The sequence below is a fragment of the Equus asinus genome, chromosome 3 (genome assembly GCF_041296235.1).
Source record: "Equus asinus isolate D_3611 breed Donkey chromosome 3, EquAss-T2T_v2, whole genome shotgun sequence".
NCBI classification, from domain to species: domain Eukaryota; kingdom Metazoa; phylum Chordata; class Mammalia; order Perissodactyla; family Equidae; genus Equus; species Equus asinus.
In genome coordinates, this window is record NC_091792.1 from 96722183 (window position 1) to 96748039 (window position 25857).

At 42.0% G+C, this 25857-nt stretch overlaps 1 protein-coding gene across 2 annotated transcripts in view; it reads right to left on the reverse strand.

The window, feature by feature from the left end:
• Nucleotides 1-14088: 14088 nt before the first annotated feature.
• The window catches only part of ENOPH1 (enolase-phosphatase 1), a 32128-nt gene continuing 20359 nt past the window's right edge, over nucleotides 14089-25857 (reverse strand). For both annotated transcript variants that reach the window (XM_044766224.2, XM_014865222.3), the window contains 4 exons: nucleotides 25044-25246; nucleotides 22897-23029; nucleotides 20813-20936; nucleotides 14089-15134 (listed from right to left, as the gene is read on the reverse strand). In XM_044766224.2, the coding sequence (XP_044622159.1) occupies nucleotides 14995-15134; nucleotides 20813-20936; nucleotides 22897-23029; nucleotides 25044-25246 (600 nt within the window). In that variant the 3' untranslated portion in view covers nucleotides 14089-14994. The remainder of the gene's footprint in view (nucleotides 15135-20812; nucleotides 20937-22896; nucleotides 23030-25043; nucleotides 25247-25857) is intronic.

Here is a 25857-nt window from a genome sequence, read left to right on the forward strand (position 1 = left end):
CCCTAATACTGAAGAATGTATAAAACTCAATCAGACATTAGGTTATAAAGGAACACCTCAGTGTCACACTGGCAGCATATTTCCAGGGTGTTTTCCAACATGAACAACCAATTTTCTGATTCTCTGGACACCAACTGGGTGCCTGTAGTTCAGTTCTGACACTAACTACCCAGAGTTATCATCAGACCCCGCAGGTTTAAGGGCTCAGTCCCACAAGACTGCCCTCACTCATTTCAGATGCCATGCCAGGTCACCCACACCTGTGACCAACTTAGCTATAAAACTGGGGGTTCCCATTACTCCCTTCCCTTTTAGGTTTGATAATTTGGTAGAATGGCTCACAGAACTCAAGAAAACACTTTACCTCCATTCACCTGCTTATCATAAACGATATAATTCGAGATCAGCCAAATGGAAGAGGTGCTTAGGGCAAGGAAGGGGAGGGATGCAGAGGCATGCCATCCTCCCAGGGTTCAATGTGTCCACCAAGCCAGAAGCTCTCTGAATCTCACTGTTCAAGAGGTTATAGAGCTCCATCTCCAGCACCCTCTTGACCCCATTCCTGGAGGTCAGTGGGTCAGGAGGTCTCATCACTTCATCTTTTTGGTGACCAGCTCCATCCTGAGGCTGTCTAGGGGGCCCACCCTAAGTGATCTCATTAGCATAAACTCAGGGGCTCATTATGAATAACAAGACACTCCTATCACTCAGGAAATTCCAAGAGTTTTAGCAGCTCTGTGGCTGGAACCCAGCACAAAGACCAAATATATTTTTGTATTATACTACACACATAAAGATCAAGATTACAGAACCTGCTGGGAGTTTTCTAGGAGGCCAAGACCTGGGAATCTGCATTTGGGATGTGCATCCTGGGAGGATTCAATGCCGATGGCTCAGAGAACAAAATCTGAAATACACTGAACTACATCTTTTGGTAGTCCAGCTAAATCTCTTGAAAACAAAGTTGCCCTCCTGGTTAAGAGAGACATATTTTAGAAGCAATGTTAACATTTTAAAGGATCGATAGTTTTGATTAAGTGAACTGACAGTGTTTTATTACCTGTGTTATTTATTGGGTTTTCTTTGCCCCTGCTATGGGAATGTCAATGAAAATAACCCATAACCAATCTATAAATGAAAATTTGGGTGAGATTATTCTGAACCAAAATGTGAGGACCACGGCCTGGGGCCTTTCTTCCCGAAGGAAGAAAGGGCAGCAAAGAAGTGGGGTGTACAGAGTGGTTATATACCCCCAAAGAGGGTGTTTCACATAGGATTGAAATGTCCCTTTTACAATAGTCACAAGACTGCTCTGTCGGCACAGCGATTGATGGATACAGCAGGTAGGTCTGCTCTTGGTGGACACAGCAGGGTGGCAGGTCTGTTGTCTTGTCTCGAGCTGGGTGGTCAAAGGTGAGCTGGGTGATCAAAAGTGAGCACAGCAATCCGTTCCTAGCCTAAGGAAAGATGCTTATCCTTAAGGAAATGCCAATGTGGGGGGAAGTTGCACCTTTATCTTAAGGGCATTTGTTCTTGCTATAGTAAATGTTTAAAGCAGATATACAATGCATGCTCAATGGCCATGTCAGGCCCTTTTGGAAAAACAAAGTCAGGCCCAATTAGGTTCACACTAAATGGCTTCCTCATATACTCCAATATATCCTATTGCTTGCTATTTCTGTTTGTCATGAAAGTCAAACTTTCGAATCTTGAAATTTATAATCTACTGGTTACAATGGAGACTGGACCACCACTGTTTATTTTGTTTTTGTCCTTAGGCATTGTGTCAGTCAGGAGAGGTTGGGTTTTACTATCCCAAAGTAAAACTAATAAAACAAAAGTTCATTTCTCATATTAGACGTCTATCCAGGTTGAGGAAGGGGGCTCTGCTCATTGCTATGAGTCAGACTCTGGCTGAGAGAGGCTTCACCTCAACACGTTGTAGGGAAGGAAGACATTTTCCTCTACCCTTCTAGGTTGTTCTGGCTCGTCTAAGAAATTGACATGAGACAGAATAACAGGAGAAAAATCAAAGTTCATTAACATGCACACATGGGAGAAACCCAAGAAAACTGAGTAACGCATCAAAATGGCTGAAATCACCACCTTAAATACCATCTTCAGGTAAAGACAAGAGAGGATGCTAGGGGTAGTGGTTTGGGACTGCAAAAAGGAGGAAGGCAATTCACGTGGAGATGGAAGAGCAAATGTTTGGTAAACAAATGTTTGCCATGTTATGTAGGGACAATGGGACATGGGGAGGACTTTGATCAAATGGGCTAGGTTCCTCCCTGTCTACCACACCTAGTTCATATTATACTGTAGTTATCTACGGTGATAGCTCCTTCCTGAACAGGGCTTCTATCTTAAATTCTTTTAGGCAGTTAGGGGGAAGGTCAAAATTTCTTCCCGAGTCTTTTGTTCTTAAAAATAACCAGCCCAGGGCCGGCCTGGTGGTGCAGTGGTTAAGTTCACACATTCTGCTTCTCGGTGGCCCAGGGTTCGCCAGTTCAGATCCCGGGTGCAGACATGGCACTGCTCGGCAAAAGCCATGTTGTGGTAGGCGTCCCACATATAAAGTAGAGGAAGATGGACATGGATGTGAGCTCAGGGCCAGTCTTCCTCAGCAAAAAGAGGCAGGTTGGCAGTAGTTAGCTCAGGGCTAATCTTCGTCAATAAATAAATAAATAAATAATAAATTAAAAAAATAACCAGCCCCAAATAATCCTTTAGCCAAAGAGACACATTTTGGGATGGCAAGTTCTGCTCCCCTACACATGCTTCCACAATTGCTGACAGCCAAAAAAATGTGGCAGACTGCTCACTGGTTCCTAAAACTCCTGCTAGGAAGTGACAAATATCACTTAGCTTACATTTCATTGGCCAGAGCAAATCACAAGGCCGTATCTGAGTGTGGCACTCCTATCATGTGCCCAGAATGGGAGAAACATTTGTGAACCGCCTAGTGACTACCACAGGATTCACAGTAAGTTTTTAAGACTTCATTAGTCATTGTCATTCCTTTGAAATGGGAATTCCAAAGAACTGGTAAAGAACCCATCACCATACAAAAATAAGAGAAAAGGGGCCATCTATGGGATGGGGATAGAGCACCAAATTACAAGTGCGAAGAACCATCTAAATAATAGTTGAATGAGACATATGCAATTCCACTGAGCCTAAAGACTCTCGGCCACATCTAAAATGTGCTATGTCCCCCAAAGCAGTGGGAAGCAACAGTTTGGTGGAAGAGGAGGAGTCCACGTATGAAATAAGTTGATTTTCCCAATCCTCAGCTCCATATCAGTTCGGATTCCCCATTAACCCTCCTCAAAGTGAGGGTTCTGAGAAACAGCAAATATCCAAACCTGAAGTCCAGAGAAGGGAGGATGGGTGAGGAGGCTAGGTTCCTCAATGGAAAAGCAAAGATCTTTCCATCAGCATAAAATATGCTTTCGTTTCCCCTATCTTTAAAAAAAAACAAAGTCCATATTTGCTGTCTCCAGTCCTTCTCGAATCCACTCTAATCACACACTTGCTCCTACCACTTCCCTAGATCCTTTACTCAAGTTCTCCGAAGACCTTGTAACGTTATATACAGTGCTTAGTTCTTTTAATACCTTATCTAGACCCATACGCAACACTGCACAAATTGATCAGCACCTCTCCACCTCCTTGCTGAAAACACCTTCTTCACTTGGCTTCCAGAACCTCATGCCCTCTTTCTTTGCCTCCTGCCTCACTGTCCAGTCCTCAGTCTCCTTTGCTGGGCCCTCTTCTCCCTGACATCCTAACATCGGAGTGTCCCATGGCTCAGCCCTTGGAACTCTTCCTTCCTATCTGCACTCTCGGTGGCCTCATCCAGTCTTCTAGTTTTAAATATCGCCATATGCCGACATCTCTCAACGTCTCCAGCTCAGACCTCCATCTTAAATGCCACACCTGCAGATTGAACTATCTCTGTGACATCTCACTTGAAGGGCAGCTCAAGTTTAACATGTCCTGATCTTATCCCTTTAAATTCATTCCTACTGGAGTCTTCCCATTTAAGGACAACTCATCATTCAGTTGCTCAAACTGAAACTTTGAAGTAATCCTGTCTCTTCTTTCTCTCACACCCCAAATCTGTCAGCAAATCCAGTCTGCTCTACCTTCAAATTACACTAAAATTCATCCACTGCTGCCATCTGGTCCAAGCCACTTCCATCTCTCCTTAACTTTTATAATAGCCTACAAGAAGTGGTCTCTCTGCTTCCATCATTTGCTCCCTTCAGATTGTCTTCAACACAGCAGTCAAAATGATCTTGTTAAAAGCTAAATTAGGGACCAGCCTGGTGGTGCAGTGGTTAAGTTTGCATGTTCTGCTTCTCGGCGGCCTGGGGTTCGCTGGTTCGGATCCCAGGTGCGGACATGTCACCACTTGGTAAAAGCCATGCTGTGGTAGGTGTCCCACAGATAAAGTAGAGGAAGATGGGCATGGATGTTAGCTCAGGGCCCGTCTTCCTCAGCAAAAAAAAAAAACAAAAAAGAGGAGGATTGGCAGTAGTTTGCTCAGGGCTAATCTTCCTCAAAAGAATAAAAGCTAAATTAGGGGCTGGCCCCGTGGCTGAGTGGTAAGTTCATGCACTCTGCTTCAGCAGCCCGGGGTTTCACCAGTTCGGATCCTGGATGCAGACATGGCACCGCTCATTAGGCCATGTTGAGGTGGTGTCCCACATGCCACAACTAGAAGGATCCACAACTAGAATATACAACTATGTACTGGGGGGATTTGGGGAGAAAAAAAAAGATTGGCAACAGTTGTTAGCTCAGGTGCCAATCTTTAAAAAAAAAAAAGCTAAATTAGATCATTCACATTCCTCTGCTTAAAACCCTCCAATGGTTTCTCTTATACTCCAATTAAAAACTCCAATCACTGAAATGCCCTACAAGGCCCAACAAGACCTGCCTCTCCATCTTTCATTCTCTTTTCCAGTCCCTCCAACAGTCAGGTGTGCTCTGACCTCAGGGCCTTTGCACTTGCTGAGACCGCTGCCCTGGACAATCTTCCTCCAGATGTTTAAATCTCTCACCTTCCTCATCTACTCAGATATTACCTTTTTGCTGAGGCCTCCCTGAACCTCTCAAATCCAGTGCCCCACCCTCCAGTCCACCCCAGCACTATTGCTCTTTCCAGCTGTATTTTGCTTTATAGCATTTTTTTTTTTTTTTTAAGATTTTATTTTTTCCTTTTTCTCCCCAAAGCCCCCCGGTACATAGTTGTGTATTCTTAGTTGTGGGTTCCTCTAGTTGTGGCATGTGGGACGCTGCCTCAGCGTGGTCTGACGAGCAGTGCCATGCCCGCGCCCAGGATTCGAACCGACGAAACACTGGGCCGCCTGCAGCGGAGCGCGCGAACGTAACCACTCGGCCACGGGGCCAGCCCCCGCTTTATAGCATTTTTAAAACATGATCCTTTGAGTAAAATTCTACCGTGCATAATGCTAACACATTTTACTTTACTTATTTTGTATCTCTCCACCCCTAAAATGCAAGCTCCATGAAGACAGGGGTATTTGTCTGCCATGTACCCAGCACTGAGAACAGTGCCTGGCACGGAGTTAAGTGATTGATAAATATTTTAAAAGTAAATGAATGACTGGTGGCCCCCAACCCCTGACTTTTTAAAGATTTAGTCTCTTAAACACGAGCTGTTCAGTGTTCAAGGCTTTTAGGAAACAATGGCAATGTGGTGGGATTTCAGAGGATGCCACTGTCCTCCTGCTTCTCATAGCAAACAGCTTTGTTTCTTATGGAGGACGTTCTAGATTATAAAAAGGGTTATTTCTTATGATGTCCGCAGCAACTAGTACACATTAAATACCCAAGTTCTGGGTAGGACCTGAAATAATCCTTCTGCAAACTCTGTGTCAGGACCTGATTCCCTCTCATGTAGCTTCAAAAATAAAATGGGGGCTAACTGGGTCCTTACCTGACGAAAATTGCATGAATGTCATGTTTTTAAGACAAGAAGCTGAACTGACCCTGTAGGTCATACTGAGATTTTTTACTTTAACTCATCAAAAACTCGGCCTACAACTGCTGTTGGGGTCAGGATAAAGAACAGGATGTAAGCTGAATGAATATTTCTGTAGCAAGCAGAACTAAGGGATTTATTTAACAGGCAATATTAGAATAACATCTAATACCACTAGATTTTTGTAAACCAAATTTAGATTTGTAGCCAGGGAGAGTTAAGAGAAATGAGAGGAAAGGGCTTTGACTAAACACAGGAACAAAGTCGATTCAGGGATTAGCGGTACTCCAGAGATGAGTCCGTGACACGCTTTTTGCTTTGCCTGGCAGGAGACAGCTTCCTCCAAACACAGTGGACTTCCAGAGCATCTCTATAAACACAACCAGGACTTGCCCTTGAAGCTTTAAGGACTACCTTTTTCTAGTACAAAACCTGAAAGCACTATGCCTCTTATTTGTAGTCTTTTTCTACTCCATTGCATTTTATTCTGTAGGTAATAATGGACTCTGGGAGTTTCAAGCACAGGCTGTTAAGAATGGGAAGAAAAGAACCAATTTGTGAGGCATTATGAAAAAGACAAAGGGTGTCATCTGTTGCCTATGTAAGGAGGGTGAAGGGGAAAGAAAAATCAAAGACATTCTGAGGTTTCAAGCCTGCATGACTGGGAAGATGGAGACACTTGCAAAATCTAGGAAGATAAGAGCTGCCACTGGGTGGAGGGAGGGAGAGGGAATCATGAGACAATCTGGATGCTCCTGACTGCACACTCCAGCTCAGGCCCTTTAAAAGGCTAGCTGTGCTGAGAGGGATGAAAAAGTCTGTCCCCTGCTTGGTAGCATTTGATTCACTTGGTGACTGTTCAATTTACCGTGGCTGCCCAACAAATTACCACAAAATGTAGTGGCATAAAACAACTATTTATTATGCTTACAGATTCTGTGGGTCAGGAATTCAGACAGGACACAGCAGCCACAGCTTCTTTCTGCTCCATGGTGTCTGACGTCTCAGCTGGAAGACTTGCGGGCTGGAGGCTGGAAGCACCCGAAGGCTACTTTATTCCTATCCTGGAGATTGAGGCTGGCCATCAGCTTGGGGCCTGAGTTCCTCTTCACACGGTCCCCTCCACCTGGGCTAAGTTGAGCTCCCTCACAGCACGGTAGCTGGCTTCCTCAGAGCAAGCGTTCAACCCCCAGCCCCTGAAACAGGGATACAGAAGCTTATCCTTTCCATAAGCTAGCCTGGAAAGTCACAAAGCATCACCTCAGTTGTCCTCCCGGTTGTAGCAGTCATAAGCTCCCACCCAGATTCAAGAGGAAAGATCACAGGCCCCCACTCTCGGTGGGAGGAGGGTCAAAGTCACAGTGTAAAGAGAGCACGAGGTGACATCAGTGAAAACAGAGGAATAAGCAACACCAAAAGTCCGTCCCTCCAAAAAACAACAAATAGACTGGCAAAAGCTGTCAGAATCAACTTTTCAGAATTCTGGAAACTAAGTAAAAGCGTGCAGCAACCAGGGGAATGCTAAACCAAGAAAAACAGCTGAATCTCAGTAAAAACAGAATTTTGTGGTGTTTTAACTTACCTTGGTCCATCCCTGCTCCCCAGCTTGGTGGTGGCCTTGAAAATAACAGGTAAGGACACCACAGGGAGCAGAACAACGGACCGCATTCGTGAAGGACTGTGGTTGGGTGAGTCGTGTATCAGTCGGCTCAGGCTGCTGTAACAAAATACCACAGACTGGGGGGGTTTAAACAACAGAAGTTTATTTTCCCACAGTTCTGGAAGCTGGGAAGTCCAGGTTCAAGGTTCCGACCGATTTGCTTTCTGGTGAGGGCTCTCTGATGTCTCTTCCTTCTAAGGACATTAATCCCGTCGGATTAGAGCCCCACTGTCATGACTTCATTTAACCTTAGGTACCTCCTGAGGCCCTGTCTCCAAACGTAGTCACACTGGAGGTTGGGGCTTCAACATATGAACTTGAGAGGGAGAGGCTGGGGGTGGGGGAAACAGTTCAGTCCCTAAGAACCTGTCTGGTAGCTCTCTGGAGGACTGGTTCAAAGGGTTTACCTTTACGTTGCCTAACTAAGAATCCTGCCACTGCTGAGGCAGCCAGCCAGAGGCATGTGTCAAAAACATTTAAAGACGAATGTATTAGTCACAGCTAACTGAAGCAATAAATAACAGTTGGGGCAAACAACAGACTAACCGAAAAGCCTGAGAGGAAAGAATGGAGAATGAGATGCTTTGGTAAACAACGGCTTTGAAATGCTCTGACATATTCCTGGAGTTATGGGTTCAACTGTGTCTCTTCAAAAGGACATGCTGAAGTCCTAACCCTTAGTACCTCAGAAGGAGACCTTATTCGGAAACAGAACCATTGCAGATACAATCAATTAAGTTGAGGTCATGCTGGAGCAGGACAGGCCCTTAATCCAATACTACTGGTGTGCTTATGAGAAGACAGCCATTTGAGGACACAAATACACAGGGAGAATGCCATGTGCAGGTGGGCACAGAGATTGGAATAATGCCTCTACTAGCCAAGGAATGCTACGGATTGTCAGCTGTCACCAGGATTGAAGCTACGAAGGATGGAACAGATTCCCTTTCAGTGACTCCAGAGAAATCAACTCTGCCAACACCTTGATTTCAGACTTCTGGCATTCAGAACTGTGAGAGAATCAATTTCTGTTGCTTTAAGTCACCCAATTTGTGGTACCTCGCAGCCCTAAGAAACTAATACAATATGTAAATATTTTTACAAACTATAAATGTATTTGTTGTCTGTAATTCCTTGTTTTCCCATCGGATGTAAAAGACAACTGCATAAAGCAATAATTATAAATCCATGTTGATGGGCACACATGTATAAAGATGTAATTTGTGACAACAACATAAAGCGGGGGGAGAACAGAGTTATATCGAAGCAAAGTTTGTACCCTATTAAAACTAAGGTAGTATTAATTAGAACTAGACTCTTATAAATTAAGATGTTAATTAAAATCCCCAGAGAAACCACTAGGAAAATGACTCAAGAATATATCGTAAAAGAAGCAACCAAAGAATTAAAACGGTATACTAGAAAATATCTATTTAACACAAAAGAAGGCAGTAATGTAAGACTGAGGATCAAAAACGATATAAGAAATATAGAAGTCAGTTTTGAAGTACATAATACAGTATTGTTGACTATATTCACTATGCTGTGCATGAGATCTCCAGAACTTACTCATCTTCTAGTTGCATGTTAGTACCCAATAGCAAAATGACAGAAGTAAGTCCTGATCAGTAACTACATTTAATGTAATGGATTAAAATCTTCAGTTAAAAGGCAGAGACTGGCAGGACAGATTTAAAAACATAATCCACTATATACTGTCTATACAAGACAGATTTTAGGTTCAAAGACAAAAAAAAAGTTGAAAATAAAAGGATGGAAATGATATGCCATCTAAGTAATAACCAGAAGAGGGCTGGAGTGGATACACTGGTATCAGACAAAACAGACTTTCAGACAAAAAAGGACATTCACTGTAATGTCAACGGTGAATCCATCAAGAAGACACAACAATTATAAACACATACAGATCTACAACAGGGCACCCAAATAAATGAAGGAAAAGTTCAACAATAATAGATGGAGAATTCAATACTCCACATTCAATAATGGATAAAACAACTAGACAGAAGATCAACAAGGAAATCGAAGACAACACTACAAACCAACTGGACCTAGAAACATCTATAGAACACTCCATCCAACAACAGAACACACATTCTTCTCCAGCGCACAAAGAACGTTCTCCAGGATTTAGGCCATAAAGCAAGTCTTGATAAATTTTAAAAGATGAAAATCATACAAAATATGTTCTCCAAGTACAATGGAATGAAATTATAAATCAATAACAGAAGGAAATTTTAAAAATTCACAAATATGTGGAAACTAAACAACACGCTCTTAAACAACTAATGGGTGAAAAAAACAATCACAAGGCAAATTAGAAGATACTTTGAGATGAATGAAAACACAAACACAAGATACCAAAACCTATGGGATGCAGTCAAAGCAGTGCTCAGAGGGAAACTCAGAGCTATAACTGACTACATTAAAAAAACGAAAGGGGCCGGCCCCATGGCCAAGCAGTTAAGTTTGCATGCTCCGCTTCAGCAGCCCAGGGTTTTATCATTTCAGATCCTGAGCACGGACCTAGAACCACTCGTCAAGCCATGCTTAGGTGGCGTCCCATGTAGCAGAACTAGAAGGACCTACAACTAGGATATACAACTATGTACTGGGGGGCTTTGGGGAGAAAAGGAGAAAAAAATGGGGAAGGAAACAATGAAGATTAGAGTGGAGATAAATAAAATAGAGAATAAAAAAAAAACAAAAACAAAAGTCGGTTATTTGAAAAATCAAGAAAATTGACAAACTTTTAGTTAGACCTCATATTCTCTGCTCAGTTCAAACTAATCTTACTTTTGTTCCCACCACTCCACTGGGCTGCGCTTGTCCAATCCAAGGGTCTCTGCTATTCTCAACTTACTTGAATTCTTATCACCACTTGACACATTTGAGCTTCCTTCTTCATTTGGTTCTCATGCCACTCTCCAGGTTTTCCTCCCTTGAGGCCCATCCTTTTCCATCTCTTTTGCTGGCTTCTCTTCTTAGATTGATCTCTAATGTTGGAGCCTAAGGGGTCTGTCTAGGCTCTCTATCAACACTCTTCTTATGTGACCATATTCCAGACCTTTTAATAGCATCTCTAGGCCAATGAACTCCCAAATCTGATCTCCAGCCAGGAGATCAGAACGGAACTTTAGACTTAAATCCAACTGCTTTTTGGTCATGTCTACACTGGCATTTCACACTCTACATGCTACATCAGTGGCACCACTGTTTTCCCAGTGGCACCATCTATCCAATTGCTCAAGCTAAAAATCTAGGAGTTACCTTTCCAAATTCAATCAATACGTAAGTGCTATTGTTGTCACTCCTAAAACATATTTTGAATGCATCTACTTCTATATATTTCCATTATTGCCACCTAAGCCAAGCCACCACCATCCTTTATCTTCATTATTCCAATAGCTTTCTATCTTAGATCTAATAGATTGGCTCTCTCAAGCACCATTTTATCCACTAATTAGAGAAGCTGGAAACCTAAAAAGACGTCCCAAACACCCTTATATGTAGAGTTCTGGGTTGGAATTAGACACTGCCAAATAAATGCACTAGCACAAAGTTTGTAAAGAGAAGCAAGACAGAGGCAATCTTCCCACTGGTGTGGCTGTTGGTAAGCAAGGTCACAAAGTGCAAGTGTTTGGAGGAAGTTGTAATGGTTGGACTCCTTATTCCATCCATGAAGTCTGGCCAGCTTCATGGATGTGAGTAGCAGTGTCAGTGGTGGCAGGCTCCCTGAACTCTAGATTACAACTACTGTGGGTGATCTTCAACTCCATGGTCCAGAGGTAGTTCCCCTGACTGCTCCTCCTCCAGTCTTTCCCATTGATTTCTTCACGGAATGCTCTTCCTTCTACTTTCTTACCTATTTAGTCTTTCATACTGTTCAAATTAGGTGTCACCTTCTTAGCACCTCCCTGTGAAAAGCCACTCTATCCTATTCTCTCTGCATAGCACTTACTGGTATCTAACTTTTTGTTGTTGTTTATTTATTGGCTGCCTCCTCCAAAAAATGTATCCACCATGAGAGCAGGGAGGGACTCTGTCCTCTTATAATAGATCCAGAGCAGACTGTAGATGCTTAATAAATATTTGAATGAATAACTTGGGTTAAACCTGCAAGCAGAGTGAATTCTACTTCTGTTAGATACAGTTACTCCAATGTGTTAGCAAAAATTGCAAATAATTCTTAAATATTAGATTGAAGATAATAGCATTTTGCCATCTGGGCATGGGTAGTAGGAATAACAAATTCTTTTCATTTACCTATTTCATCACATGTTACATTCATCTTTGTACTCTGATGGGAATTTTAAAAACCTGAAAACAAGTCCTTTTTAACAATGTGCCTGGAAAAACTGGCCATCCAAAAATCGCTGATTTTTTTTTAATGTGACTTAGGGGACAAGGCGGGGAGAAAATTAGCGGGCGGATTTCATTCAGAATTATTGCCACTTTTTCCAAATTACTCTGACTCTTGCAATATCACGCTATTGGCTCTTAAGTATAAATGAACTATACTCATTTCTCTTAATGCTACCTCTTAGCTCCATCTGCTGTTATCTGTTGGCCTCACACTTGATAAGGTCTCTGGAGAAACAGCACCATCTGCTGGCAAAGGCTGCTGTGCACCTGTCTTGGCAATAGGCCAGTGGCCAATTCTAAACTGAGAGATCAGTTAGACTTCGCAACTAAGGCCAGCCTTCCAGAGTGCCAAGCAGGAAGCCCTGGTACTCCAGGAGTGCTGATAAGATGAGAGAACCCCCTTTGCCTGAGGCTCCTCTTCTAAGAAACTAACTTGAGTTGTGACCCAAGATTAGACATCAGTGCCACTGTGGGAAGGAGAAGAACTGATAAGAGGGCTTTGTCCCCTGTATTCTTTACAAATAAGATGCTGAGAAAATTTAGTGCCCTTATTGTCTTTTTGGAAATTTCAGAGGTGAGCTCCTTCCTCCTTCCCTTGCTAAGGACCATGAATTTATCTAGATTCACCTCGTCGCTCCCTACTCACTTTCTAGGCAGTTTTCCTCCCTCATGACCAGTCTACTTTGTATCTGAAGTTTCTAAGATCTAAGCTGAAGAATCAAAGATCCTTCTCTATCACATTAACTATGAATGAGTTTCTTAGGATCTAAGAAATAGTCCACTCACTCACCTTTTTCTCTTCCTTTCACATCCTACTTTCACAAAATGAATGTGATACTGCAACTTTCTCTTAATTTTTGTATCTATCTCCATCCTCAACTACTCAATTAACTATAGTTTTTCTGGTACCCTTTTTACCAAATTCATATGTCAAATCTAACCCCGAAGGTGATGTACTTGGAGGTGGGGCCCTGGGAGGCCTTTGACAGAGTCCTCATGAATGGGCTTAGTGTCCTTATAAAAGAGGCCCAAGAAAGCTCCTCTGCCCCTTCTGCTATGTGAGGTTAGAGAGAAAACTGTGGTCTGTGAGGGAACAGGCCCTCACCAGACAATGAATTTGCCAGCACCTTGATCTTGGACTTCCCACCCTCCAGAACTGTGAGAAATAAAATTTTGTTGCTTAGAAGCCCCCCAGTCTCTTAGTATTTTGTTACAGCCGCCTGAACGGACTGAGACGCTTCTCCACCTCACATCTCTGCTGACTAGATACTGAGCACCCTCTTTTCCTTAAATTCTTTTCTAAACTAGACCCTGGTGCATAACCTTCTCTCATTGCTTCCTTACTTTTCCAATTATTCCTTTACTATCTTAAGTGACATCTTTTTCTGTCGTCTTCTCATGAGCTTTTTCAGAAATTGTATGAAGTTCAGCCTTTTATTACCATTTGCAGCTTTGCTATTATTTACAAATTACTCCTATTTCTAAGATTCACTTAAATTCATTTCCCTTTTACTACTCTTCTATATTTTCATAATCCTTAGATTTCTTAATTAGCTATTAGAAGATAAAAATTATCAACATAAAATCTTTTATATTCCTTGTCCTCTCATACTTGCAAGGCTAATTCCTTTTCCTTATTCAAAACATTTCCAAAATTATTCCTCCAAGATTTATTGCAGTTTTTCTTGATTAATTAGGAGAATAATTGCCTCCTTCAATAAATATCCTATCTTCTATAACTCAAATATAAGATTCTCAAAAATCTAAGAAACCCCATTTATTTCCTGAATGCTTACCATCCAAATGAAATAATAACCAATGAGGTTAGCTATATATGCACACATAACTCAAATAACAGTCAATGAGTTTCTAGTGGTATTCCATTAAAACACATGCACACCCATACCCCACACATACACAATTAAGGCAAAAACTAAAATAAAATTCTCATTTTTCAATCTCTCTTTACTTTCTCTTTTGCTTATGGCACTATGTGGTATAGTTTAGGGACCTACATAAAACTGAGTGAAGAAGAAAATGTTTTTATTAATCACAACATGAAATTGACATGACATCCCATCAGAACTGAACCAGGATAAATAATGCTATTATAAAATTTACATTTCTCACATCTATTTCAGAGGAAAATATTACACATTAGGGCTCTTCTAGGTTTTATGGAGTGATTTCAGTAAACCTTTCTTTAATAGTAAATAGCAATTAACATATATTCTCAAACTGTGCTAAGTAGTTAGAAAGGTGACTATAAAATCTATAATGACAACAACTGACAGGATTAGGACGGTTTTGTTAAACATTAAGAACCACATTTCTATTTTAGCTGTTGCATCAATGCACCATTTTCATTGGTAAGGCAACTGCTTGCTGTGAGTGCCACGATGATTAGCAAGTTTCTTAAGTGACACTTTATTAATCAAGACTCAAATGAGTTTCCTTTCCCAATTTTGCTCTCTTTTGGAGCAGAAACAAACAGCTTTGTCTTTTGTATATAGGGAGGATGATTATTAAGAATAAGTTTTTAGAATACCTCCAGTTTTTAAAACAACAAGGCTTCTGAATAACTTCTCAAACCTACCTTTCCATTTTTGTGCACAACTTGATAAACATAACACATTTGATCTGTATTGTAGCAATTTCTTCTATCCAGTATATTTTGCCCTCAATAAAGGTTAAAGTTGTGGTTTCAAACAATGTCTACATATAAAGCATCTTTAAATAAGGAACAGATTTTTTTTCCACTTAATCGCCTGTGAAAGGTAATTTGAACATACACATATATATGCTTGCATACATACGTGTGTCTATCTATGTATTTCTTTAAGTAAGTTACTTTCACCATTAGAATAAAACTAGACTACAGGGACAACTCTGTGGAGACAGTCTGGTCTTCCTCTGAGGTCCTTTGAAGCGCCTAGGGTGAGGCAGGCAGGTCCAGTTCGCTGAAGGAGGTGATGAGGCTGTAGTAGGTCTTCTCATCATCCGTTAAGCCCGCGTTACCAGGTCTCACCACCACGGCTACGTGCACATCCGCTTCCTCCGCAGCACTGGCCTCTGTGAAAATCAAAATATGGGTCAGAAATGTCAAAACATCATGTCTGAGATTTGCTTCAAAGTAATCGGGGCTGGTGGGAATATAAGAAAGAAGCCTGGCCCTGATTTGATAATTGTTGAAGCTGGAAGCTGGGCACATGGGGGTCTGACTGCATCATTCTTTCTTTCACATAATTTTTAACCTAAAAATAAAAATTTTAAAAATATATAACTGTACCTGACAGACTAGAATGGCAGTGTGTCCGAGATTTTTGAGCTTTTATCAGGTGCTTATGAGTGCAGAAATCAGAGCCACGTTCTGTGCATAATCTCCCTCCGCACCCTCCCATCAGTCCTACAGAAACCTGAGCTGTCCCCAAACAGCAGGCTGTCAGTAGGAACACCACTTAAGCAGATGTGGGACAAACAGTATTCTATGATCTAATCAGACCAAAATACCTGCTCCCACATCTGGAGCTCAAATGGCTCATACCCGCTGGCTGGGCTGCCCATCTTCTTTGCCTGGCAAATTCCTACTCTTTGATTTTCAGCTCAAATATCTTATCTTCCAGAACCACCACCATCTGTACTGGAGCAGCCTGTGTGCTCCTTTAACACCTTGTATCTAGCTCTATCATGACAATATGAATTGGCACATTATTACCTGTTGCCTCTCTCCTCATTAGACTGAGTGCCTCAAGATAGATGACTGCATGGTGGGTAGAAGTAAAAACAGGACTAGTAAAATGAAACTAGGTAACCCAGGTATTGCAGGGGATATCTCTAATACACCTTGGGTTACATTCCTCTCTCCATTTTGTTTCCATGTGAAAGATAACAGCTAACATCTTATATTAACTTAGCATCTACTATGTGCCAGGTACTATTCTAGGAACAGGGATATGTGAAGAAAACAAGGTTCCTGCCTTCATGGAGCTCCCATTCTCACCTAAACCTTCACAACAACCCTGACATGGTTAGTATTACTATCCCTGTTCTATGGATATGGAAACTGAGAGCTAGCAAGTGGTTTGAAGCTAGCTAAAGTCTGACATTGTGAATCTGACTCTAAGGTCTGTGCTCTGGAACAACGGTCAGCAAATTATGTCAACAACAACAGCCTGCCACCTGCTTTTGTAAATAAAGTTTTAGAGGAACACAGTCATGCCCATTCATTTGTGCATTATCTATATAGCTGCTTTTCCACTACCAGGACAGAGGTGAATGGTTGTGACAGACTGTAGGACCTGCAAAGCCTAAAATATTTACTATCTGACCCTTTACAGAACATGTTTGCCAACCCCTGCTCTACAGCACTCCTACCCCAAATGTGGTCTGTGGCTCAGCATTGTGGGAATCACACTGCACTGTTGTTAAAAATGTAGCATCTCAGGTCCCCAGTGTGGAACTACTGAATTAGTATCTGCAATGTAACAAATCACTCCTCTGCACAGAGGGTGAGTTTTGATCAGAAGTTTCAAGGAAAGAAAATTGCTAAGAGAGGAGGCATTCTAGGCAGACATAAAATATACACGTAAATATTGGAAGAAAGGAGCAAGTCTGTGTGGGAGATAGGACACAGGTCAGAGAGACGGAGCACACTTGGACAGAGAAAGCAGAACGTGAAGATGGGGCCGGCCTCGTGGCCGAGTGGCTAAGTTCACGTGCTCCTCTTCGGTGACCCAGGGTTTCGCCAGTTCAGATCCTAGGCACAGACATGGCACTGCTCATCAGGCCACGCTGAAGTGGTGTCCCACATGCCACAACTAGAAGGACCCACAACTAAAATGTACAACTATGTACTGGGGGGATTTGGGGGAAAAAAAAGATTGGCAACAGTTGTTAGCTCAGGTGCCAATCTTTAAAAAAAACAAAAACTAGTGAAGAATCTGAAATATGTTCTATGGAATTTAGATTTGGTGTAATAAAAAACCTCAGCAGTTTCTCAACCTTTCGGAAAACAGTCGCAGCATCTGAATGGATTAATTAAAGGGCAGCGGTACGCAGGCAGGTAAGAAAGTCCAGAGAGAGCCAATGTCTCTGCCTCTATCCACCTCCACCAGTGTCTGTCTTCTGTCTGTCACCTTCCTAGAGCAGAGTGCTGACCACTGCCCCCTGTGTGTGGAATCCCTCCTGAGGCCAGCTCTGCAGATGACGTTCTACTCACCCCCAGTTCCTAGCCTGACTGCCACAAGCAAAGCTTTCCTCCTGACTAGCAGCCCAGCATCTCCACCACGTTGAGCCATCATGATCCACGTGGGACTCAACACTAGCCAGTGGCTGTTCCACATTCAGCCTCTTACCTAGATCTCCAGGGGGCAAAGTGTGGTCCCTAAGCATCTACTTGTTCTTTGGTATAATATTGAGACACTTAACTCATACTTGACTTAAAACCCGGGACCTCTTTCCTGTCCTCCAGGGGGAAAAAGGCTTTCAGTTCTCTCTTTCATACTTGGGTATTATTTGGAATATGAACTTAGTCTTCCATTCTGCCTTGGTGATGGAAGTCTGGACACGTGGTACCAACACACAGGATCAGAGATAACAGAAAAGAGCAAGGCAAGCAGCCAGCTGCCTAGCCCCATCCCAGTTACAGATGAGCCCAGTTCTGGCCTTGCTGCCTAACCACGCATTGGATTGGCAGAAGACAAGGGGCAGGAATAAAACCTCCTTGTGGAGGACTCAAACAGCAAATTTCATTTTAGGGCCAACTCGGAGATTATCTCTATTCTCTAAAATTAAGAATAGTTTCTGGTATACGGCCTAAGGAAATGGCTTAAGTGAAAAGAGAAAGACTTGAAATTATAGATGTACTATGATGGCAGCTAGAAAAAAAATGTGGCTAGAGACAAGAATAAGAAGCTCTAAGTGGTCTTAGGGCAGGGGTTATAATGTAACCAAAAAGTAGGGGATAGAGTGAAGGTCTGGGGATCATAATACACTCAGTCCCAGAATGCTCAGGGCAGGCAGACCTTGTGGGGAGCTCCAGCCACAAAGCAGATCTCTAATTCTAAGCCTGAAGAAACTTACCATCCAAAGTGCTAGGGAAATTAAATAGAGGGCTAACCAAGGATTTTCATCTCCAAGTGCCCCTTTTGATGATTAAATGGAAAAGCAAAGAATGATTGAAGAAAAGCAATTCACAGATTAAACCAGTTAGACTCAACTCAGCTGAGCAAGGCCTATCTCCTTTCCATAGGAGCAAAACAAAGCAAAAGATCTTCAAATTATCTTTCCTCACAGAAACTGCTGGCACTGCCCCCAACCTATGCTGTCAGTAAAGCAACCTCCCCAGCCCAGCACTCGAAGCCCCCCAAAGCCATTCAAGGAAGACGGGATATCGTAGCTTTGAATCAGTCAAAGGTTTCTATACAGAAATATGACAGGCAAATATCTACAGTACATTTAGTTCAAAGTAGAAGCCAGGCGAAATGGTGGTTGTTGAGGCTAACGCTCGTTGATGGTACATTCATGTGGCCTGGCTACCTAGTTACACAATGAACCTTGAAGCAGCGTGTCCGTGCGTCTGACTCTCTACTTCAGTGCAATCAGACACATAAACGTACAGTTTCCAGGATATACAAAAATGAGACAACAGTTTGTAGAAACCCTTGGCCTATGAAGCTGACAGGAGATGCAGGACAGAGGGTCATCTCCCCTAAATCTGCTGAGTTTTCAAAACTCAAGACAAGAAATGGCAGCATTCTGGTACCATCTACCTACATCAAAAATTCCAATCTAGATCCACCAAGGCCTGAAATGTAACAGAGACAGAAACAATTACTGGATGTCCACTGCACGTCAGGTAAAATGAAGCCTGTTCTACCTCTCTTTCTCTGGAAAACATTATAACTTCCTAAAGGCATTAGATGATCTGTGCCGGTTAAGATTTTCTTAAAAAACTGCTAAACTGCTTAGCAAATTAGTGCTTGCTTATATACCTATAACTTATGCCTGACACAACAGGCCAAAAGCTCAAGGGTCAGCAGCCAAGAAAGAATATAGCTCACACACACCACCTCCAATAGGATGCCTTTGTCAGCAGCCTAGACTTGCCGTGGGCCCTACCTCTGAAAGTCCTTGTGAGTAGGGGTGGCTCCAGTTCTGGGACAACAGACATAAGGTCTAGAGAGAGGAATATTGCCCAGGGGCCCAGGAGTCAGGTGGAGTCTACCAGGCAAGAGAGCACTCCTCTGCCCCCTCTTTTCCCTAAGGCCCTTCCCTTCCCCAGCCTGCCAGCACAGACACGGTATGTCAGAGCGGCTACACAGTACACAAAGGCCTGTTCTGGAGGTAATCAGAGCGGCTACGCAGTACACAAAGGCCTGTTCTGGAGGTAAACAGAAACTTACAATCCAAGATGAGGGGAAGAAACACAAATATGTAAAACTGCCCTCAAATACAAGTGCAATTATAACACACCAAAAGTAGACTCCCTGGGAGATGCATAAACTAAGGAGAATGACCACGCAATCAAAAGCTGGAGCCGGGAGGGGGGGCGGGGGAGGAGTCTGGGAGAGCCTCATCAACCAGGGGCTTTCAGGTAAGAACCACAGAGACCACCTTCCCCCAGCACCCTCTACCTCCTCGCTTGTTGCTCCTTGCTTCCTCACCCACTACCACTTCTTCCTGTAACTCTCTAGAGCACTCACATTCTTACACAGACGCTGGAGTGAGAGTTTTACATTTGGTCAAAACTACTATTGAAATCACCTAAATTGCCAATAGAGTATAGTATATACTGTTTTGTGCATTCAGTCCTTAAATAATAACGCATATGCAAACGTATCGTATATAATAAAGAGGGCCATGCTGGGCAAAAAAGATGTCTATCTCAGGGGCTGGCCCCGTGGCTGAACGGTTAAGTTCGCGCACTCCGCTGCAGGCGGCCCAGTGTTTCGTTGGTTCAAATCCTGGGCGCGGACATGGCACTGCTCATCAAACCACGCTGAGGCAGCGTCCCACATACCACAACTAGAAAGACCCACAACGAAGAATATACAACTATGTACTGGGGGGCTTGGGGGATAAAAAGGAAAAAAAAATAAAAAATAAAATCTTTAAAAAAAAAAAAAGATGTCTATCTTTATAAACAGGTGAATCACATGCAGTGAGGCCTAAAGACCACAATGTGAGGGGAGGCTGGGGGACTGAGACCACCTGAGGGAAGGTGGAGATGAGGTTCCACTCACCACGGGCAGTGCTCATCAACTGGAATGACAGTAAGACAAAATCACTCCACCTACAGCCCTCTTTCTCTCTCTCTTTTTTCTGAGGGTGTATAGCAGACCTTACTGCTGTTAAACACATTTGATGCAGGTCCTCTGTGACCTTACTGTCCTTAACTAGCCATGCACCTACCCTCACACTCTTGCCCACATGCTCCTTCCCACCCTTAAGTCTTCTTGTTATTTTCCCGTCTCATCAGAGAGAGTGTGTGTGTACGCAGAGGGATGGATGGGGAACCAAGGATGAGTTAAAACGAGAAGAATTAGTCTTTCCAATGCTACTTCCCCACACACAATGCCCAAAGATGGGTCAATGGAGAGGGAGGCAGGTAGGTTGGCTCTTTCTTTTTATAAAACTGTTTTATTTTTCAAGGGTCCGCACACAGACTTTCTTTAAAGAGGCAATGTGCTCGCAGTCTTAGGCTCAGCTCCTATCCTAGAATATACAATACAGGAAGTCAGATTACTCACCTAGAGTTACGTCTGTCAGAAACAAGATGTTGTTGGTCGAGCACCCAATGCTGTCTGCAATCTTTCGATAACTCTCACTCTCCACTTTGTGTCCAATCTTGGTATCAAAGTGACCATCAAAAAGCTGAACAGAGAGAAGGAAGAGGAAAGACTGATGCTCCAGATCCACTTGCCACCCGAACCCGTGTCTCTCATCCCCATCTCTGAAACATGGGACAATCATGGTGACTTCATCCACTCAATAAACACTCACTGAAAGTCTACTTAATAGAGAACTTTATGGAGGCTATAAAAAGTAAATATAAAGTAAGACTTTATAGAAATAAACATTTGGAAAAAGAACACTACCAATTAAATGTATATAAGATCACTTTATAATCTACTCGGTTTTCTTAGATGAGCACTAATTTTATATCCAAAATCTTTTAAAATATACATGCCCTACTTTCCATCCTTAAAATACTATTTGCACTCACACTGCTTATTGGACTGAGTTTCATTCCTGACGAAATCTGAACACTGTCCTTTTGAGCCCAGAACAAAGATTTCTTTAACCTGCCTCATTAATAAGCTGTTACTTTACTTTCAAGAAACTTTCATTTTCTAATTAAAACATTTTGAAATTCTACCCAAGAGCTAAAATATACCCTTGCCATCTTAGAAATAACTGGGGTCAAATGTATGACTTGCTAATTTAACTGACAGTAATTAAAATAAGTCCACATTTAGGATCAGGTATTATAAAGTGATCTTTTAAATGTTTTCAGAACTTCTCACAGACTAAAAACAAGCCTAACGATCATTCAAAGACAAATTAAGGTACTAGTAATATTATGATTTTTTTAACTTTTAACAGTTAAGATTGCTTTTGCATATTTCCTCTCTCAAGCTGGCCTCACTTAGTAACTGGAGAATAAACCTGTATTATTGAATTAGGCAGGTAAGGACTGTGTCCTGCCTACCATCACCGTATTATCTGATTCATCAGAGAGAGCAGAAAAGGAGTTTACATCTGTATTCAGAGAACAGTTACCAATAATTAAGGAGCTGTATTACTGATTTGATATTTGATTTAAAACTAAGATTAAAAAAAAAAAACTAAGATGAAAAGCAGAGAAGTACTAAAATGAGAATTTAACCATTTCCAAAGCCAAAGTGTTCTCTGTATAGGGTAGAGGCTCAACAAATATTTATTTAAAAAAACAGTTGATTGAGTGACCTACTGCATATCTCTAAGTTCAGCCTCATTCAGTCAGCATTTCTTTGTAAAATCCTAAATGTATTCCCTTTTCCCAATGACCAACCTGTCCTCCAGGGGGTGTAGGGATGGTGGGACAGAGGGATGGCAGGAATTTTCTCATGCACAAGAAATGTAATAGGTGGCCTTGATTTATCAGTTTAATAATATGCCCAATTCTCTTACATGAGAGTGTTGTTTTGGCTGAAATAAAATCTCTCTCTCTCTCCAAAGTGCCAAAACAAATGAATCCACCTTGTAGTCTGCCGCATTCAAGAAGTTCGTGTGTTTTTTTTTGGATAGTGGCATGTGCCACTATTTTACATCTTACCTGCTACTTTAAACAATCAAAAGAAGCAGGCCATTTAGTTTCCTTTGGGTTGACAATTTTCTAATATTGGCAACATAGTTGATTTACAAGCTAGCTCAAGTCTTATTTAGCTGTATTTTTTATCCACACACACATAAAGTTGGTCCTAGTACTACTGACATCAGAATCACTTACGCTGGATATTTAAAAATGCAGATTCCTGACTCCCACCCCAGATGTGCTGAGTCAGATTTGCTAGGAAGCAGGGCCCAGGGACCTACAGTTTTAATAAACTCCCCAGGTGATCTTTATGCCAACTAAGTTTAAGAACATTTGATGCAAAGACTGGTACCACAGAAACATTAGCCTTCCCTATAACGTATTCCCCAGTTTTTCCACTTCTCTGTACAACTTGCTTGGCAAATATAAATACAAGTATCTGAATGGAGATTTAGCTTATAACTGTAGCACATTCCTTTAACATTCATTATTTCATGCTTTGATAGTGTCAAAAAACAAAGTAATCAGGTAACCTACCTCAAGAATATCTCCCTCTGTAGAATGCCCAAATAAGAGTTTCTGTGCCTCTACACTCCCTGAAGAATAGATATACACCTTCATTCCGGCCTCTCTCCATTTCCTGACTGCTGGAACTACATCTTCAAAGAACCTAGAGGGAAGACCATGAGTTAAAATGCAGGAACGTGTTATCCAGCCAGATAAAAACCAGCCAAACTAGTTGCCACGAGTTTCTCTATTTGTGCCCAAATAGTCACCACAAGAAACAACTCCATGAGACTGTGAACTCCTGCAGATCTAACAAGTGTGCCACTGGAGATCCAGGATCACAGCAGATTAGAAGCAACAATTTAGGTGGACAGAACAGTTCCTGACAGCCCAACTAATGACAGTAAAAAGTGATTGCATGGGGCTGGCATAGCGGTTAAGTTTGCCCGCTCTGCTTTGGTGGTCCAGGGTTTGCCCGTTCAGATCCCGGGTTCGGACCTACACACCAGTGACTCAAGCTATGCAGTGGTGGCGTCCCACATACAAAATAGAGGAAGACTGGCACGGATGTTACCTCAGGGCCAATCTTCCTCACCCCCCACCCCCAAAAAAAGAGATTACAGATAAGGGGATGAAATAAGAGTGATTTTTTAAATTCCCAAGGAACTCAAAAAAGCAAACAAAAATATTGTACTATTATGTAATCTTTGATGTAATTCATGACAAGAAAAGGTTAAATTATGTCCAGTGTGCCTCAAGAAAGCATGGAAATGCACCCAAACAATTAAAGAAAAAGCACTTGGGGGCTCAAAGCTATTAATCTTTGATTGGCTGGAAAATGGAACCACATTTCTTGAGAACTAAGAAAACGTAAAGTTTTACTATATAGAAAAAAAATTATGTAAGAAATCACTTAGCAGCCTTGTACCATCTCACATTAGCTCATCAGCAAACAGTGTCTGGTTTCCTGATTCCTGACACTCAGCCTTGTTTACCGGACCTACAGCGCCTTCCACTTAGTGGTGGAAATAACCTCACAGGAGATGGGTGAAACGAGAAGCACAAGGAACTTGAGAGGTGGAACCAGTCATCTTTAAAAGATTAACTGGAAAACGTCAGAGAAATCTTCTACTGGAGAAAACAGCTTAACACACTGCACTAATTGAAGGAAAGAGATCAAGCCATTCCAAACCAGCACACATAATTGTGGGTTACTTTGAGTGTTACTCCGCACTCAGGGAGACAAGATTTTTCCACGTTGAATTTACAGGCTGTTATTGCTCCAAAGCAGGGCTTAGAAGTCTAAGATAACTTATTTCAAGTGCCTGGTTTTACAATTAAGGAACCAAAATGAAGAGAAGGAATGGCTTACTCCTGTGAGCATAGTTTCCTGGCTCCACTCTCTTGTTTTACAAAGTGAACTAGCTGATATTTCCAGATCATTGGCCTATCCTGAAATTCCAATGCATCCTTTAAAAGGTGGAAGGAAGCCCCTTGTAAAGTACGTAAGTAAAGGAATGGCATCTCACTTGACAGAAAAACAAAAAAATAGACGCAGCTGGAAACGGTCTTGGATCTTAGGGTTTACATCAGGCAAAGGCCTAAAATCCTTAATGGCAGTGTCTTATTAAGAATTTCTTGACAACACCGGACTCATGAATCTCCTTTGGCAGAAGTGCTCCCAGGAACTCCACAACCAGGACTCAAAGGGTCTGTGGAAGTTGCTGGAAGAGCTTAGAACAGAGTGGTACTGCTGACATGCTAAGTAACCCCAAAATGACAGGGTACCTAATTTCATAGCATTCTTACTTCTTAACAGAGCAGAAAGCAGATAATCTAAGGGTCCTGGGAAGCAGTCCAACAGTGCTGTCGCTCATATGCTAAGAATCAAACATGATTTAGTCCAAGTTCCTATTTTCTAGGAGGCTGTTTCAAACTGGCATTAAAAGTCCTTCAATCATACCACAAAACCAGACATGCAGGTCTGCGGAATTCAGCCGGGTGAAATGCTTTATCCCAGATTTGAAAAAACAACACATTCACTTGTTAGAGTTAAAAGACTGTTGATTTTATCTACTTTAATAACCACACAACTAACGCTGGAGAGAGAACACCAGTGAAAACTGTATTTGGTTTTGGGAATGGCGAAATGTTTAGTCACTGGAGCGGCTACATACTCTGCCTTCATGCGCCCCGCTGTGAACGCTGCCCTCCATATGTGGCCCTGCAGCTGCTTCAGCGCCGTGGTCTTTCGGTCCAGAGACATCTGCCAGCACACATTATCCACCACGGCCTGGATCACCTGTTGCAGGTCAGCCGCCCCATTGTCAGACACAGCAGGGATTGGGACAGCCCCTTCCAGGTGGGAGTCCTCTTCAGCCTTTAAGTCATAAACAACGTGAAGTTTGTTTCCTACTTATGTAAAAAAAGATCACTTAAAATGAGACTGGAAAATGATGCAGACCAACTTTCTCCAACTATTCTCAGCACTGAGCACCCTTGAAAATTAAAGTATCCTATACTTTGAGGCTGATATGAATGATTGCTAAAAGAAGCTAGATTATAATTAATAAATTCACATTACCTTCCTATATTGCTAAAGGCTAAATTTAAACCAGAAGGCATGTTGTATGTTAGGAGAGAGAGAGCACATAATGATAAAATGATATAGCAAGACCTGGTTTGTTGATTCACTTACTAGGATCAACAAGCCAGGACTTTAATTAAATCTGATCATTTCCTCTGCACCATAACTAACTGAGGAAGAAACTAAGAAAATCTTAATAAAATTAGCTTATGCCTAGAAGTCAATGAAAAGAAGCTGGTGAAGCAATGACTAAGGTTGGTTCACATTCAATCTCCTGTAAACTCCCATATCTTGTAAAAATTCTAACAGCTATTTACAACAATGACCCTGTAACAATGCATATGTCCAGTCTCTAAAGACTCAATGATTTACACACTACAATGAGGGAATATGGATGTATGTTT